A 13034-nucleotide genomic window follows, 5' to 3' on the forward strand; every position below is an offset into this window, starting at 1 on the left:
TAACTCACTGTGTCTGCTGCTGAGGGAACATGTGACGCTCACCAGCTAACTCACTGTGTCTGCTGAGGGAACATGTGACGCTCACCAGCTAACTCACTGTGTCTGCTGCTGAGGGAACATGTGACGTTCACCAGCTAACTCACTGTGTCTGCTGAGGGAACATGTGACGTTCACCAGCTAACTCACTGTGTCTGCTGAGGGAACATGTGACATTCACCAGCTAACTCACTGTGTCTGCTGCTGAGGGAACATGTGACGCTCACCAGCTAACTAACTGTGTCTGCTGCTGAGGGAACATGTGACGTTCACCAGCTAACTCACTGTGTCTGCTGAGGGAACATGTGACGCTCACCAGCTAACTCACTGTGTCTGCTGCTGAGGGAACATGTGACGTTCACCAGCTAACTCACTGTGTCTGCTGAGGGAACATGTGACGTTCACCAGCTAACTCACTGTGTCTGCTGAGGGAACATGTGACGCTCACCAGCTAACTCACTGTGTCTGCTGCTGAGGGAACATGTGACGTTCACCAGCTAACTCACTGTGTCTGCTGAGGGAACATGTGACGTTCACCAGCTAACTCACTGTGTCTGCTGAGGGAACATGTGATGCTCACCAGCTAACTCACTGTGTCTGCTGCTGAGGGAACATGTGACGTTCACCAGCTAACTCACTGTGTCTGCTGAGGGAACATGTGACGTTCACGAGCTAACTCACTGTGTCTGCTGCTGAGGGAACATGTGACGTTCACCAGCTAACTCACTGTGTCTGCTGAGGGAACATGTGACGTTCACCAGCTAACTCACTGTGTCTGCTGAGGGAACATGTGACGCTCACCAGCTAACTCACTGTGTCTGCTGAGGGAACATGTGACGTTCACCAGCTAACTCACTGTGTCTGCTGCTGAGGGAACATGTGACGTTCACCAGCTAACTCACTGTGTCTGCTGAGGGAACATGTGACATTCACCAGCTAACTCACTGTGTCTGCTGCTGAGGGAACATGTGACGCTCACCAGCTAACTAACTGTGTCTGCTGCTGAGGGAACATGTGACGTTCACCAGCTAACTCACTGTGTCTGCTGAGGGAACATGTGACGCTCACCAGCTAACTCACTGTGTCTGCTGCTGAGGGAACATGTGACGTTCACCAGCTAACTCACTGTGTCTGCTGAGGGAACATGTGACGCTCACCAGCTAACTCACTGTGTCTGCTGCTGAGGAAACATGTGACGTTCACCAGCTAACTCACTGTGTCTGCTGCTGAGGAAACATGTGACGCTCACCAGCTAACTCACTGTGTCTGCTGAGGGAACATGTGACGTTCACCAGCTAACTCACTGTGTCTGCTGAGGGAACATGTGACATTCACCAGCTAACTCACTGTGTCTGCTGAGGGAACATGTGACGTTCACCAGCTAACTCACTGTGTCTGCTGAGGGAACATGTGACATTCACCAGCTAACTCACTGTGTCTGCTGCTGAGGGAACATGTGACGCTCACCAGCTAACTAACTGTGTCTGCTGCTGAGGGAACATGTGACGTTCACCAGCTAACTCACTGTGTCTGCTGAGGGAACATGTGACGCTCACCAGCTAACTCACTGTGTCTGCTGCTGAGGGAACATGTGACGTTCACCAGCTAACTCACTGTGTCTGCTGAGGGAACATGTGACGTTCACCAGCTAACTCACTGTGTCTGCTGAGGGAACATGTGACATTCACCAGCTAACTCACTGTGTCTGCTGCTGAGGGAACATGTGACGCTCACCAGCTAACTAACTGTGTCTGCTGCTGAGGGAACATGTGACGTTCACCAGCTAACTCACTGTGTCTGCTGAGGGAACATGTGACGTTCACCAGCTAACTCACTGTGTCTGCTGAGGGAACATGTGACGCTCACCAGCTAACTCACTGTGTCTGCTGCTGAGGGAACATGTGACGTTCACCAGCTAACTCACTGTGTCTGCTGAGGGAACATGTGACGTTCACCAGCTAACTCACTGTGTCTGCTGAGGGAACATGTGATGCTCACCAGCTAACTCACTGTGTCTGCTGCTGAGGGAACATGTGACGTTCACCAGCTAACTCACTGTGTCTGCTGAGGGAACATGTGACGTTCACGAGCTAACTCACTGTGTCTGCTGCTGAGGGAACATGTGACGTTCACCAGCTAACTCACTGTGTCTGCTGAGGGAACATGTGACGTTCACCAGCTAACTCACTGTGTCTGCTGAGGGAACATGTGACGCTCACCAGCTAACTCACTGTGTCTGCTGAGGGAACATGTGACGTTCACCAGCTAACTCACTGTGTCTGCTGAGGGAACATGTGACGTTCACCAGCTAACTCACTGTGTCTGCTGAGGGAACATGTGACGTTCACCAGCTAACTCACTGTGTCTGCTGAGGGAACATGTGACATTCACCAGCTAACTCACTGTGTCTGCTGCTGAGGGAACATGTGACGCTCACCAGCTAACTAACTGTGTCTGCTGCTGAGGGAACATGTGACGTTCACCAGCTAACTCACTGTGTCTGCTGAGGGAACATGTGACGCTCACCAGCTAACTCACTGTGTCTGCTGCTGAGGGAACATGTGACGTTCACCAGCTAACTCACTGTGTCTGCTGCTGAGGGAACATGTGACGCTCACCAGCTAACTAACTGTGTCTGCTGCTGAGGGAACATGTGACGTTCACCAGCTAACTCACTGTGTCTGCTGAGGGAACATGTGACGCTCACCAGCTAACTCACTGTGTCTGCTGCTGAGGGAACATGTGACGTTCACCAGCTAACTCACTGTGTCTGCTGAGGGAACATGTGACGCTCACCAGCTAACTCACTGTGTCTGCTGCTGAGGGAACATGTGACATTCACCAGCTAACTCACTGTGTCTGCTGAGGGAACATGTGACGTTTACCAGCTAACTCACTGTGTCTGCTGAGGGAACATGTGATGCTCACCAGCTAACTCACTGTGTCTGCTGTTGAGGGAACATGTGACGTTCACCAGCTAACTCACTGTGTCTGCTGAGGGAACATGTGACGTTCACGAGCTAACTCACTGTGTCTGCTGCTGAGGGAACATGTGACGTTCACCAGCTAACTCACTGTGTCTGCTGAGGGAACATGTGACGTTCACCAGCTAACTCACTGTGTCTGCTGAGGGAACATGTGACGCTCACCAGCTAACTCACTGTGTCTGCTGAGGGAACATGTGACGTTCACCAGCTAACTCACTGTGTCTGCTGAGGGAACATGTGACGTTCACCAGCTAACTCACTGTGTCTGCTGAGGGAACATGTGACGCTCACCAGCTAACTCACTGTGTCTGCTGCTGAGGAAACATGTGACGTTCACCAGCTAACTCACTGTGTCTGCTGCTGAGGAAACATGTGATGCTCACCAGCTAACTCACTGTGTCTGCTGCTGAGGGAACATGTGACGTTCACCAGCTAACTCACTGTGTCTGCTGAGGGAACATGTGACGTTCACGAGCTAACTCACTGTGTCTGCTGCTGAGGGAACATGTGACATTCACCAGCTAACTCACTGTGTCTGCTGAGGGATCATGTGACGTTCACCAGCTAACTCACTGTGTCTGCTGAGGGAACATGTGACGTTCACCAGCTAACTCACTGTGTCTGCTGAGGGAACATGTGACGCTCACCAGCTAACTCACTGTGTCTGCTGCTGAGGGAACATGTGACATTCACCAGCTAACTCACTGTGTCTGCTGCTGAGGGAACATGTGACGTTCACCAGCTAACTCACTGTGTCTGCTGAGGGAACATGTGACGTTCACGAGCTAACTCACTGTGTCTGCTGCTGAGGGAACATGTGACGTTCACCAGCTAACTCACTGTGTCTGCTGAGGGAACATGTGACGTTCATCAGCTAACTCACTGTGTCTGCTGAGGGAACATGTGACGCTCACCAGCTAACTCACTGTGTCTGCTGAGGGAACATGTGACGTTCACCAGCTAACTCACTGTGTCTGCTGCTGAGGGAACATGTGACGTTCACCAGCTAACTCACTGTGTCTGCTGAGGGAACATGTGACATTCACCAGCTAACTCACTGTGTCTGCTGCTGAGGGAACATGTGACGCTCACCAGCTAGCGTAACGATGGCCTGCCTCGGTCGGCGCTAGCTGCTCTTGGCCTGTCTCGAACGATTCCGTCGTGACGCCCTTTCCGGTCATTACGCTGTCATTTTCTTCGGCGATCGCCAACCAAACGTAAATAATATTAATTCATACATATCAAATAATCTATGTGTCAAATTTCATGAATATATATGGACGTTTATATGTCTAAATACTATAGGAAAGTGACTTTGATGAGAGAAAGCAGAAAGAACGCTCGGGCGACGCTTAAACAGCTCGAACGGAAATTAAGGAGCTTTTATTGCATCATTTGGAGTTGTTGAAGCGTGATATCTTATTGTGAAGGACAGAACTACGGTCCCGGATGTGTTGACAGCATTGATGGTCATTTTTGCGACCCTGGAACAAGCGAATATCCCCGAAAAACCAGCAGCAGCCAGTGTTTACAACGTGTTTGTACGGATTAGGCCAAGAGCAGTGCACGGCTAATTCACCCGTGTTAGCATCGTTTTAACGACTCTGGTAAAGGCAAAGCTAACTGTAATAATTACAACAATATTTCGTTTGAAAGGTACGAAGTTTAACTTCAGTTTAACACCATTAAATCAACTGAAAACATTACACGATCATTTTTATCAACATTGTAAGTGAATTGTATTGAAACATTAGCTAAAAACTGTCCAGTTTGGGGTACAATTCCGTTAACTAACTGTGTCTGCTGCTGAGGGAACATGTGACGTTCACCAGCTAACTCACTGTGTCTGCTGAGGGAACATGTGACGCTCACCAGCTAACTCACTGTGTCTGCTGCTGAGGGAACATGTGACGTTCACCAGCTAACTCACTGTGTCTGCTGAGGGAACATGTGACGTTCACCAGCTAACTCACTGTGTCTGCTGAGGGAACATGTGACATTCACCAGCTAACTCACTGTGTCTGCTGCTGAGGGAACATGTGACATTCACCAGCTAACTCACTGTGTCTGCTGCTGAGGGAACATGTGACGTTCACCAGCTAACTCACTGTGTCTGCTGAGGGAACATGTGACGTTCACCAGCTAACTCACTGTGTCTGCTGAGGGAACATGTGACGTTCACCAGCTAATTCACTGTGTCTGCTGCTGGAGGTTCATCACTATGAAAAACACTTTTACATTGTCACTTCTTTCTTCTTTTTTTTACTGTCAAGTGACACATTATTCATTCAAAAAAAGACCAAGTACAAGTACAGTGTCTCTAATCTGGTTTAGTGTTAACAGAGACTTGCTGACCGTGCAGCTGTTACCACACCGCTGGACCTTATAATAGTGCTCTCCAAATACTCGTGTTGTTTTTCTTTTATTCTTATTTTAGTTTTATGGATCATATTATTTATTTCCGCGCGTGTGTAAATACAGAATATATTACCACGACTGAGTCCATCAGGGCCTCGAAGGATCCGGCACTCCTCTATCTGTCCGTATGGTGAGAACATCATTCGGATGTCGTTCTCGTTACACTTCTTGGAGATCATTCCAATGAACAGCTTCCTGTCCTCCACTGCTGTATTCAACACAACACACCACTACATCAAACACACCTGCTCTGTGTCAAGGTCAGTGCTGTAATAGAACATTCAACATGCACATATGTGCACAAAGTGACTTGAGTTAAGTTTAGGACAACATGGTCTAACAGCTCTGTGGCACTTAAAGGTTCAACATTGTTCAACAGTCAGGAGCCCAACAAACTGTAATCATTCCTCTTGCTCAAGATGGCCGTAAAAACATCCTTTCAACAGCAATGTCAATCAAACGTAAGTGATGGAGGACTAAATACCCACTTCTCCTTCTGCGCTGATGCCCCATATTAGCTTCAACTAGACTTTTAAATCCAACTTTGCACAAAGCAAGGACTCTGCCCCATCACTGACGTGAAAGCCCTTTTATTGGCCAGTATGAACAAGAGAAATAATTACAGCAAGCACAAACGTGTCCGTGTGCATATAGCACTTCACTATTGATTTGACTTATATTTAAAGAATTGAGAAGACTCATCTTGTTTTCTCAACAGAATAAACAAGTCGTGTCCACACTATCGTGGCACATTTGGATGATGCAGCTCTTTAGAGTGGATACATTGGAGAAGGCAAGTCTTACTGTGGAGTGGGTGAGAAAACTACGTTTAAAAGAAGATGTAATGAATGGAACCATTTATTTGTTGAGTTTGTCTTTTAGCATGTGGAAGGAACTCCACTTGACAGACACACTTCAGATTAACAAAAGGAGAACAAATGGAAAACATCCAATCGCTAACAGACATAAAAATAGAGAATATTCCTTATAAAGTTCAGCAACGTGTTACCACACATCGCTGGGGAATGGACCTTCCATTAAATCACCTCCCAGCACAAACGTCATGAGATGTACGTCAGTGCCTGCTGGAGATGACCCCATCATTGGTTAAACCAGGAAATGATGCAGAGAACCTGTGGTGTGTAACTTCAGTAGAACAGCGTGTTCATCTAGTCACAACTGTTCTATCTGTAGTCATTAAGTCACAGGTTGGCACCAGCACGGCACACAATTGGTATTTCAACAGTTGTAGTCGCACTTAATGTCATTCAACAGTCTCACCAGTCTAATGGCTTTGACACATGACATATTTATGATTATTAAAAGCGATGGGCTTCTTTAGGGACATTGTTAGAACGGGAATGAACAGAGTTGTCTGCTAGTATCAAAGGACAGAGAACACAGATGAAAATGCGAGAAAGTCCTTACCGTTGTTTTTCTCACTGTCGGCTGGCTTCATCTGGATCGGGTGGTGCATCTGAACAACACACAACACATTAGTACTCATGATGCTGAGATTTGGATTCCAGAGGTCCCATGTCCTTGTTTAACGTTTGTTTGGCCGTTAATGGCTGTGGCTCAGTGGTAGAATGGGTCGTTTATTAATCGTACCAATCGGTGGTTCGATCCCCGGCATGTGTCAATGGGCAGTCTTTGCATTGGTGTGTGAAAGAGCATTACCATTTACAGCGGCACCTTTCATGGCCGTCTCTGCCGTTCACTGGGTGAATGTTCCATATAGTGCAAGGACCGGTCAGTTCAGTCTTGATATTAATGAATGCACACAGAGGGAATCACAAATAGTTTGTGATTTGTATATAAATGGCTCTCTCCACAAAAATACTTTTTAGTGCACACAAAGTGTTATTATATATGAATGTAAACAGAATCCACATATAGGAAGATAGGATTAGTCAGCACCAGATTGTTTTACCCTTCTGCATGAAATCACCTGTTTAAATAGAGTAATCACATCCAACCTTTGTTAAAGATCATTTTATATTTGTCTAATACCACAAGATCATTCATTGTAAATAAAAAAATTACAAAAACACTGCTTGAAAATAAGGCTCTTTATTCATAGACTGACATTGAAATATAAATTGGGTACACATAATGCAAAAAGTAGCAGAGCCATAACTTGTATGTAAACTGTCCAGATCATGCAAAGGGATGCTGGTGGAGCTCTCAGGTCAGAGGTCATCTTCGCATACTGTGAGGAGAGTCTGCTGGGTTCAGGAGCTCCTCATCAGACCGGAGCTTCAGGACCGAATGGCCGGCCACCTGTAAAACATGTCAGATTCACCGTTACATTATACGGTCATGTAACAACATCAAGTGTACGACAGGAAGTGTGACCGGAGGAAAGTTACAGTTTACTGCAACAATATCTGGCAACATCTACAGACAGTGTAAAAATGACAAATCAGTTGTATCGAGTACGGAGGAAGAAATGAATTACACAGCGTCTGACTAGGAGTGTAACTGGTGCTGTAAACTCATCATTCATAATCATAGTAACTTTACCCTCTGCCCAGTGTTATTACAGGTTATTGTATTATTTAGCCTGAGACAACATGAAAGTGAAGAAAGTGTTCACGTAGCAAAGTCGTCTCGTGGATAAGATGTTTACAGGCCTCACTCAGAAGGTCTCCTCACTTCACCCACTGCTCTCTCTCCTCTCACTCACTAGGGGAAGTGTTTTATAGACAAGAAATGTTCGCACATACAAGAAATTGTCTTGGTGAATGAAAATAAATACAGTGCAAAAGTCTAACGACATAATTTAAAGTTGGTTATTTTATCTGCCGTCTCTTTCGAGGGAGCCGAGCACCACTAAGTTAGTGACTGGTGCTAACAAACCAAAGCTAACGCTGCAAAACCAAGCAAAAGAATAACTTCTTTTTTATGTTCCATACAGTTTGACTCTTTGTTTTTCACATCTGTGCCTTCAAGGCAGTCTGGCAAGTAAATCTGCAGCCTCAACAGAAGCAACACACACACACAGACCGATGTGGGCCTTTGTGCTAACAAATCCAGCTTAGCTTCACTGCAGTTTCACAAAAGAACACACATCTGGCTTCATATGAGACTTAATGTCCACAGCATCTCTCCGTGTTACCCGACATTACAAGGCCTGTGGACCTTTAAATCAAAGCTAGCCACATTAGCAGCTAGGCATGCTAATAGTAACAGGCTAAACTACACAGCAACTCACAGAACATAAAAATGGCTAAACTTACAGTTTCCAAGTTTGAAGTTGGGTCACAGACAGCCGTTCCAGATCCATCCAGAACTTCAGTTTCATAGATGTACTGGCCCTCATTGAGACAAGAGTTTTCCTGTTGTTGTGAGGACATTTCAGTAAAAACAATCCTAAAATGCCTAAAAGTGAAGTAAGTCTACTGGGTGTTCACGGCCTCAGGTGATGGAACTAAATTAAATGATGACTTTTCTGTTGGTTCATGCAACTAACAACAGAACAAGTAGCATTGTTTGCTTGAGCTTTGTAAGCAGGTCCATGATGGCCAGAAATGCAACATGGTGGACAGCAGCTCCTTGGGTGGGCTCACCAGGTTACAGAACCACCACACAAACGGCTGGTACCTCCACTGACATACAAACAGGTCCCTACTTTGATCAGCTCTTTTTACACAGGTTTTCAGACAGATGGAGCAGAAGAGAGAGAGAGAAGGTGTAGACACACTGGGACACATATTTCTGTTTATAAGCCATGAAAAAGTGCATTGTGCATAATAGGTGACCTTTAAAGGTATCACAAAGAAGCAATGCCTTGGCTTGCACTGTCATTGTTTCATTATTTTGTCAGAGAAGACATGACTAGCCTGTATTAGTTTGACATATTAGTAATATGACAGCTGGTTAACACAAGCTAGGGTTTGCTCATTTTTGGTACTTCGGCACTAATCAACAGTGAATATTTGAAGCTTCAGCCTGGTGTGTGTGTGTGTGTGACTCAACCTGCAACATGCTCCCAAATCTCCTCTGGTCAGCTGTGAGCAGAGAGATCTCCACCGCTCTGTGTGTGCTCAGCATCTCATCTTCTCATCCCTCTGTGTGTGCTCAGCATCTCATCTTCTCATCCCTCCGTCTGTGCTCAGCATCTCATCTTCTCATCCCTCTGTCTGTGCTCAGCATCTCATCTTCTCATCCCTCCGTCTGTGCTCAGCATCTCATCTTCTCATCCCTCCGTCTGTGTTCAGCATCTCATCTTCTCATCCCTCTGTCTGTGCTCAGCATCTCATCTTCTCATCCCTCCGTCTGTGTTCAGCATCTCATCTTCTCATCCCTCTGTCTGTGCTCAGCATCTCATCTTCTCATCCCTCCGTCTGTGTTCAGCATCTCATCTTCTCATCCCTCTGTCTGTGCTCAGCATCTCATCTTCTCATCCCTCTGTCTGTGCTCAGCATCTCATCTTCTCATCCCTCCGTCTGTGCTCAGCATCTCATCTTCTCATCCCTCCGTCTGTGCTCAGCATCTCATCTTCTCATCCCTGTCTGTGTTCAGCATCTCATCTTCTCATCCCTCTGTCTGTGTTCAGCATCTCATCTTCTCATCCCTCTGTCTGTGTTCAGCATCTCATCTTCTCATCCCTCTGTGTGTGCTCAGCATCTCATCTTCTCATCCCTGTCTGTGTTCAGCATCTCATCTTCTCATCCCTCTGTCTGTGTTCAGCATCTCATCTTCTCATCCCTCTGTCTGTGCTCAGCATCTCATCTTCTCATCCCTCCGTCTGTGTTCAGCATCTCATCTTCTCATCCCTCTGTCTGTGCTCAGCATCTCATCTTCTCATCCCTCCGTCTGTGTTCAGCATCTCATCTTCTCATCCCTCTGTCTGTGCTCAGCATCTCATCTTCTCATCCCTCTGTCTGTGCTCAGCATCTCATCTTCTCATCCCTCCGTCTGTGCTCAGCATCTCATCTTCTCATCCCTCCGTCTGTGCTCAGCATCTCATCTTCTCATCCCTGTCTGTGTTCAGCATCTCATCTTCTCATCCCTCTGTCTGTGTTCAGCATCTCATCTTCTCATCCCTCTGTCTGTGTTCAGCATCTCATCTTCTCATCCCTCTGTGTGTGCTCAGCATCTCATCTTCTCATCCCTGTCTGTGTTCAGCATCTCATCTTCTCATCCCTCTGTCTGTGTTCAGCATCTCATCTTCTCATCCCTCTGTCTGTGCTCAGCATCTCATCTTCTCATCCCTGTCTGTGTTCAGCATATCATCTTCTCATCCCTCTGTCTGTGCTCAGCATCTCATCTTCTCATCCCTGTCTGTGTTCAGCATCTCATCTTCTCATCCCTCTGTCTGTGCTCAGCATCTCATCTTCTCATCCCTCTGTCTGTGCTCAGCATCTCATCTTCTCATCCCTGTCTGTGTTCAGCATCTCAGCATCTCATCCCTCTGTCTGTGCTCAGCATCTCATCTTCTCATCCCTCTGTCTGTGCTCAGCATCTCATCTTCTCATCCCTCTGTGTGTGCTCAGCATCTCATCTTCTCATCCCTCTGTCTGTGTTCAGCATCTCATCTTCTCATCCCTCTGTGTGTGCTCAGCATCTCATCTTCTCATCCCTCTGTCTGTGTTCAGCATCTCATCTTCTCATCCCTCTGTGTGTGCTCAGCATCTCATCTTCTCATCCCTCTGTCTGTGTTCAGCATCTCATCTTCTCATCCCTCTGTCTGTGCTCAGCATCTCATCTTCTCATCCCTCTGTGTGATTGTTTTTAAATCTCCTTTTCTTTTGCCTTATGTTTTGATGCTTTTAATGGTTTTATGTGAAGCACTTTGAATTACCTTGTTGTTGAAATGTGCTATACAAATAAACGTGCCTTGCCTTGCCTAGTGTAGATGTACTTAAGTCACGTTTGCGAGCCTTCTCCCCCTAAAAGGCGGCGAATTGAGGCTGATGTGTCCGTGCATTGTGACCACAAGTGCAAATGTAATTGCGTTTTCAATTCGCATGTACGCGAGCTTAAGCAAGTTAAGACGACCCACTCCACCTCTGAGCCACATATGTGGATCTACACTAAAGTACTCGAACGTGTACTTGAACGTGTATTACAGCCCCAAGACGTCCAAGGCCTCCATATAAAGCAACATGCATTGAAAGGGCAGATGAAGGAGGCTGCACCTACCCCTGGCAGGATCTTCATGTTGTGCAGCGCGTTCTGTGCTTCCAATGCTGATTTGCGAGAGTAGTACGTTATAAAACAGCAGCCTGCCGAGGATGGAAAGAGACAACTGTGTCACACACCTGACTCACTAAATGTGGTGTGAAACTCATACATCGGTTCTGCTGTTTGTCAGCACGACCACCAGGCTATGACAAGGCCCTCATCAATCCACACAACTGGAAGGAAAGAAAAGAAGAAAATTATAATTTAATAAAAAATGTGTTTTTCCTTGTCTGTGACATAAACACATAAAAACACTGGTTCTTTGTAAGAGTCCACAGTAACGGCTGTCGCCGGGTGGAGGCAAGAAGAACAACCTGCAACCCAGTTACATCTTATACTACACTGCTAAATATTACAGATTGAAACGGAATACCTTTGACACACATTATTATCTCTAGTAGGCTGACCTTTGCTCTGTGGTGGATTCTGACTGCGGTCCCGGAGAACGTTGATCTCATAGACCGCTCCATACGGCTCAAACAGCTCCCGAAGCTGCTCCTCGGACCAGGACCGTGGAATCTGCCCCACGAACATCTTAATGGCATCAACGTCTGGTTGGTCAGGGTGGTCCAGAGACCCGTTCATCTTCTTCCCACTACAAAGACAAATACCAGTAATACCAGTGAGCACAGCCTTCCACTGGTTCTGTTCATTGTGTCATGCTACTCCAGCCCAACAGGGACCAGTGCGTATATGCACGCTTTTCTAAACACAGGACAACCAGCTTATGGAACAGACTTGTTGAAAAAGACAATGATCAATCTTTCATCCAGTGAGGGACAACATGTGAATGATGAAGCTGTTGGAAGACGCACAAGGTGAACGCCTTCAGTCGCTCGGCCCGCGGTCGGCTCTCGGTCAGTCACAGCCGTGCAGAGATGTTATGCTAATAGTGCTGCAATGGATTATAAAACTCACGCTTCGGATCACAATCAGAGTCACGGATCAGATCAGCAAAGATCACTTCCACAGATCCCTGCTGCCGATACTAATTGCAGATCATTGATGATCCATTCTGGCAGATACAGAGCCGTCTGTTTGATTCCACTGCACTTCTGCACTGGTTGAGGCTCTGAGATGCTCGTTTAAAGGAGATGCACTTATGACTTCTGGTGACTAGTAGTTCTCTTGACTACTGACGTTGAACACACTTATTGTACGTCTCTTTGGATAACAGCGTCTGCTAAATGACTGTAATGTGATGTAATGTAATGTCTACGAGGCTCCAGACTATCTTTCACTGCACCGCCCCAAAAAAACCACTCTGAAGTCTGTAAACCATCAAACATTCTAAATGTTGTTCTTTTACTTTGTTTTAGTCATTTCATGGTTTTTCTTCATAAAAACACAATTCAAATGAAGAATCTGTGTAGAGCTAATAAACAGGTCATAGTTCATCTC

General features: G+C 46.4%; 1 protein-coding gene across 6 annotated transcripts in view; it reads right to left on the reverse strand.

Annotated features, from left to right (window-relative positions):
• Nucleotides 1–13034, reverse strand: part of celf1 (cugbp, Elav-like family member 1) — a 70226-nt gene that overhangs the window by 25406 nt on the left and 31786 nt on the right. For 5 of the 6 annotated variants that reach the window (XM_079290729.1, XM_079290726.1, XM_079290730.1 and 2 more), the window contains 4 exons: nt 12041–12228; nt 11592–11674; nt 6870–6918; nt 5515–5649 (listed from right to left, as the gene is read on the reverse strand). In XM_079290729.1, the coding sequence (XP_079146855.1) occupies nt 5515–5649; nt 6870–6918; nt 11592–11674; nt 12041–12218 (445 nt within the window). In that variant the 5' untranslated portion in view covers nt 12219–12228. The remainder of the gene's footprint in view (nt 1–5514; nt 5650–6869; nt 6919–11591; nt 11675–12040; nt 12229–13034) is intronic. The other variant, XM_079290728.1, reaches the window with a different exon arrangement.

This window comes from Melanostigma gelatinosum (assembly GCF_949748355.1).
Source record: "Melanostigma gelatinosum genome assembly, chromosome: 2".
In the NCBI taxonomy this organism is placed as follows: domain Eukaryota; kingdom Metazoa; phylum Chordata; class Actinopteri; order Perciformes; family Zoarcidae; genus Melanostigma; species Melanostigma gelatinosum.